This window comes from Malus domestica, chromosome 12, assembly GCF_042453785.1.
Source record: "Malus domestica chromosome 12, GDT2T_hap1".
Taxonomy (NCBI): Eukaryota; Viridiplantae; Streptophyta; class Magnoliopsida; order Rosales; family Rosaceae; genus Malus; species Malus domestica.
Genome location: NC_091672.1, coordinates 8,126,322 through 8,132,175, shown reverse-complemented (window position 1 = coordinate 8,132,175; position 5,854 = coordinate 8,126,322). Strand labels below are relative to the sequence as shown.

The 5,854-nt window shown below is 37.9% G+C and overlaps 1 protein-coding gene across 2 annotated transcripts; it reads left to right on the top strand.

The window, feature by feature from the left end:
- Nucleotides 1–1,024: 1,024 nt before the first annotated feature.
- LOC103413597 (pentatricopeptide repeat-containing protein At2g33680-like) lies at nt 1,025–5,539 on the top strand. 2 transcript variants are annotated; one of them, XM_029090501.2, is made up of 3 exons: nt 1,025–1,337; nt 2,327–2,388; nt 3,073–5,539. In XM_029090501.2, the coding sequence occupies exons 1-3, from the start codon at nt 1,107–1,109 to the stop codon at nt 5,201–5,203; spliced, it is 2,424 nt and encodes an 807-aa protein (XP_028946334.1). In that variant the 5' UTR covers nt 1,025–1,106; the 3' UTR covers nt 5,204–5,539. The 2 variants fall into 2 exon arrangements, with proteins under 2 accessions (XP_028946334.1, XP_028946336.1); XM_029090503.2 differs by having other exon boundaries at nt 1,049–1,337; nt 2,327–2,418.
- Nucleotides 5,540–5,854: the final 315 nt, after the last annotated feature.

The window sequence follows — 5,854 nt, the reverse complement described above, 5'->3', positions numbered from 1 at the left end:
TCCTGAAATGGTCGGAGTCCGATTCTTGAGTAGAAGGAGGTATTTGAATTCCTGGAAATGGTGTCCATCAGGAATCCAAATTTTATACCGGTAATACCTCAAACTCCAAAGTTGAGAACGGTGTCAGTGTATGTAGCCCTTGTGATCGTGATAGCTGGCCATAGGTGCTGCCTTCAAGCCTTTACTTGACAAGGCTCGCGTTTCCGACGAAGACCATAGAAAAGGGAAGATCGTGGTCTCGTGATCAAGGGTAGGTCGACATCAGAGAAAGATGGGGACGAGAGAGATGCCTGGGGAATTTTAGAAAGGGGTGGGTCAGCAGAGAAATATGGGGAAGATAGCGGAAGAGATAGAGAGGTGCCCTGGAAATTTAGAAATGGATGGGTCGGCATGACATCCTAGAGATGGGGGAGAGAAAGGATAGGAAATAATTTCTTTTATTTTCTTGGGATTATTTTATGTTGGTAACTGGTAACGACCAATGAAAGAATAAAAGTTACTAGAAAATAAAAAAATAATTATTCTCCCTACTGAAAAATGAAAAAATATTAGTTTTTCTAAAAATAATTAGATATAAAATAAATTAGTTACAATAGGAGTATGTTAGTAATCACATTAATTTTTATTCCGATTTATGTGAATTATTAAACAGTTTATATAAATCAATATCATTCATACTTCGATTTCAGCCAATTTTAGTAAACGTCTTTAACAGGAATTTGATTCTAATTCCACCTCGTTCCAATTCCTTATCAATTCAATTCCTCTCAATCTAATTAGGGATAGTAAACGAGCCCATAAATTAGGAAATAGATCATATCTAGATTTCTCCCTCAAAAGCCATCAAATCAAGTGATTCAGGCTTTTAAAATTTAGATCATATCTAGATTTCTCCCTCCAAAGCCACCAAATCAAGTGATTCAGGCTCTTAAAATTTGATATAATAGGAGAAGTTAGTAAAAACTTTTAAAAGATTAAAAAAAATTTTGATCGTTAGATTAAATTTCAAAGGTCCATATTACTTGATTTGACGGCTTTAGAGGAAAGAGATTCCCATAAACTGAATGGAGAAAGGTGGAACACTAAATATCCAGTGAGTGAGAGCCATGGAGATGGCAACCTGCACCTTCCACTGCTCCTCCTCCTCCATCCCGAACCCTAGAAGCACTAGCATTTCCTCTCCTCTTCCAGTCGCCAAGCAACTCTACGCCTTCACCTTACCTTCTTCCTCAACCGCCAAAATAACCACAATCTCCGCTCCCCGAAACCCTTCTCCACTCACCCGCCAGTCAAATGCTTCGTCTCCGAAGCCACTGAAGCCACCGCCACCGAAGAAGGTACTTCCGCTTCGTCATCTTGTCTTGCAATCTTTCATTTCTATGTCTATGTAGTAATTTCTATAGATGTTTACTGTCTCAGATTATGATAACTTTCCCAATTCCTTAGTTTTCCCTTGGAGTATATGTATGAACAAGCCAAAGTCTAAAGAGGTGAAACTGTCTAGGATATTCGGAAAAATGATCTGAATTTTGTTAAGTACAGAGTCTTTCATTACGGGATTTCTTTCAATGAAAGTCAAGAGGATGACATGTAGCCCAACCCTCATGGCAGTCATTGGTCCAACCTCTTCACTTGTTAGATCTCTCTTTTCATGGATCTTTTTAAAAAATCATCAAATTTGAAATCACTTCATCCTAACTATGATTAAATAAATAATGAACACAGTCTTTCTGTTAAGAACTGAAATATAGATGATGATAATTCAAATACCAAGCAATTTTCAGCTTTTTGTTTCCAGGGATTATTCTTAGATGGGAGTCTACAGTTTAGACAGTTCAGATACCCAGACCATTTTGCAAATTGGCACCAACGATGCACCCTTTTAGTTTCAGAAAGGATCCCTATTCAAAGGGGCCTTTATAACCATATGAGGTGATTGTGTTGAACTTTTATTGTTTCTAATGTTTAGGAAGAAAGTGAAGGGTAGAAATAATTACTGTCACCAGTTGAAGACCAACATGTCTGCTCCATTGGAATCAAAATAAGCACATTGTCATATTACTTAATAATAATAATAATAATAATAATAATGCAGTGCTTAATTCATAAAAACTGTGATGCCCTTGGTTTGTACAAATTTACAAATATAGAAATGGTATTGCCAAATACTTTCTTTTCTTTTCTTGAGGCAAATATCAATTTTACAAATATAGAAACGGTATTGCCAAATACTTACTTTTCTTTTCTAGAGGCAAATATCGTTATGAGTTACAGATCATACCACTCGTCTGATATCAGTCATTTCTGTCATTTGGATTGCTTGCAGATCGCCACTGTGGAGGTGCCAGAAGAACATATGGACCCTGTTGTTGAGCTTACTGGCAAAAGGTGGGGCTGATTTGATATGCAAGGAGTGGGGTGTGTAATTGTCCTGCTTTTTTTTTTTTTTCCTATTTAACTAATCATCTTTTAATAAATTCAACGTAAATGCATAAAGTAGAATCAGAAGTGATAAGCTAGTAGACTCAGAAGCAATACTAGCATGATAATATTTACGGCATACTTTTCTTCAAAAAGCTATCCGTTGTTATGATGCAACATAAGTTTGCACAATGTAATACATAGATTTATAGATAAATATAACCGTAAATGTTTAAACATCATTTGCCAATCTATAACTATACACATCTGCTTCTGCAGGTGAAACACACTCACATATCCTACATACATAATACACATTAATTGACCTGCACGTGAACATCCAGACCATAATATTTCTTTACCACAATTGCTTGTCCTGTTGCTCTCTTATATAATAATATGCACATGTCTGGCCGTGAAATGATTAGGAGTATGAAACCAAAAGAACATTGATAAATCAATATTTAACTTTCATTTGTTCAACAATTTGTCCTCCTCCCCCCCCCCCCCCCAACGGGTGGTGGGTACCATGGAGGTGTTATACATACTCTCATTTGTTTGTCTGATTATGGCCAATGACGGTTATTACTCGAATTTTCTGCTTAGTAATGCATCATTTTATCTGATTATCTCAACTTATGTATGCACTAGGCTGGAAGGCACAACCTTCCTCAAACAACGAGAATACACACTTCTCTTCAATGACTGGCCTCAGCTCCTCCAACTCTCAATTGGGTCCCAAATCCTCATTCTGGGTCAGGCAATTCATGCATTTTTACTCAAATGTGGCTGCCAGAATGACACATTTCAGGGCAACAATCTTGTCAACTTGTACTCGAAATTCAAAAGACTGGATGATGCACATCACCTTTTCGATGAAATGCCTGTTAGAAACACAATCACTTGGACTTCTCTCATGAAGGGGTATTCTGATATTGGTGACCTTGAATCTGTCTTCCACGTTGCACGTGATATGTTTTGCAGCGACGAGAAGCTTAACGAGCATACATGCTCAGTGATTTTGGAGGCGTGTAGTTCACTTGAAGACCGGAGAAGTGGGGAACAGGTTCACGGTTTTGTTGTAAAAAGTGGGCTTCAGGAGAATGTTTTTGTGGCCACTTCTTTGGTTTCTTTGTACTCTAGAAGTGGCTTCTTGGGTGGTGCAGAGAAAGTGTTCAATGACATGGATTACAAAGATGTTCAGTGTTTAAATTATATGATTTTAGAATATGGGAAGGCGGGCTGTGGAGAGAAAGCAATTGGGGTCTTTATAGATCTTCTGAGTTCTGGCTTAGAGCCAAATGATTATACTTTTACCAATCTGATTAGTGCATGCGTTGGAGATGTGGGTGTGGATGAATGCTTGCAATTACATGGGCTTGCTGTCAAGTATGGTATTATGGGTGAAACTTCTGTTGGAAATGCAATAATAACCATGTATGGAAAGCACGGGATGGTTGAAGAAGCTGAGGCAATGTTTTATTTACTGGATGAGAGAAACTTAATTTCTTGGACCGCACTTTTGTCAATGTATGTTAAAAATGGCCGTGGGGATATGGCCCTTGATGCTGTCTTAAAAATACTTGATCAAGGTATTTGTGTTGATTCTAGCTGTTTATCTACCGTGCTTGATGCCTGTTCAGAGTGCAGAAATCTGGAATTGGGATGTCAGATCCATGCATTTTGCATAAAGCTTGATTTTGACTCTTGCGTCAATGTTGGGACTGCGTTGATTGACACATACGCTAAATGTGGGAGCCTTCAATCTGCAAGACAGGTTTTTAATGGCCTTTCAGGTAAAAACACCGCTTCATTTAATGCACTACTTGTTGGATTCATGGAACAACATAGAGATGTTGAAGAGGATTCCATGGTCTTATTTAGTCAGTTAAGGTCGTCTGGTGTAAATCCAGATTTCATAACGTATTCACGACTCCTTAGTGTAGCAGCTGAAGAAGCTTGCTTAGAAAGGGGGAAGAGTCTCCATGCTTGCACTATTAAAGCTGGATTTGAAGCCAATTCCACTGTATCTAATGCTGTAATTACCATGTATGCCAAATGTGGTAGCATTGAAGAAGCTTATCAAATGTTCAATGGTATGAATAGTCGTGATTGCGTATCCTGGAATGCCATAATTTCTGCACATGCCCTTCATGGAGAAGGCAACAAAGCACTTTCACTTTTTGAATCAATGAAGGGAGAAGGGTTTGCCCCTGATGAGCTCACGATGTTGGCTACTCTTCAAGCTTGCAGTTACAATGGACTATGGGAAACTGGGTTACGCTTATTCAATGAAATGGAGCCAAAATATGGAACTAAGTCAGGAATTGAGCACTTTGCATGCATGGTGGATCTTCTGGGTAGGTCTGGGAATTTTTCAGAAGCCATCGATTTCATCCACAGAAGTCCATTTCCAGATTCACCTATGCTTTGGAGAACTTTAGTGAATGTGTGCATGTTAAGTGGGAATTTGAATTATGGCATGTTAGCCTCAAAACGTTTGCTTGACTTGCAACCTGAGGACGCTGGGTCTTACATACTTGTTTCAAATATGTATGCTCGAGGAGGAATGTTTGATGAGGCTTCAAAGGTTCGAACCGTTATGAATGACTTGAAAGTGAACAAAGAAGCAGGATGCAGCTGGATTGAAGTTGATAATAAATTTCATTATTTTGTTGCAAGTGATATGGACCATCCAAAAAGTGCTGAAATTTATGCTGAACTCAATCTATTAAAGGTTTTAATAAACAAAACAGTGAGGATAGATGTGATCTCCATCTGATATGAGATCTGATATCTGCGTCGAAACAAATCAGCGCCTTCTTCCTTTGAGATTTGCTGCAAGTACAATTTGTACAATTCATTGCACATGTAGCCCATGGAACTTGATCACTTCTCTTACATGGAGATGTCAATCGAGATGAAGAGTATCAGTCAAGGAGCTTTTGTTTCAGTAAGTGGTCCTCTTTTTTCTTGAAACGTGTTTTCTGTTTTACAACTTTAGAATTAGATTAGTAAGAGAAGACAAGCTAACATATGGATATATCATTCACTTACTTGATTGTAAAAGTTTAACATTGTGATGGAATTATGTAAATAAACACACAATTTTGTCTTACACATGGAACTCCTATATTTTCCTGTAAATGCTACCTGAATTCAATTAGAGATTCCGGTGTGTAGCAATGTTCAGGCCTCATTAAAGAAGTAAATCTGTTTGTTTACCTGTGCTAGACTTTGGTCCTTTCGTACTTTGTTGTTTGTATGTGATAAAAATCTCTAATTCAAAGTTTGAAAGTTCGAACTTTGTAATCAATAAAATGATGGAAATGGAAGAGCTGTGTGAGAGATATTATCTGCTTTAACGCAAACTACAGAAATAGGAAGTAGCATCTATCTTGCCTTGTTAGCCAAAACTAAAACTTAGAACCCT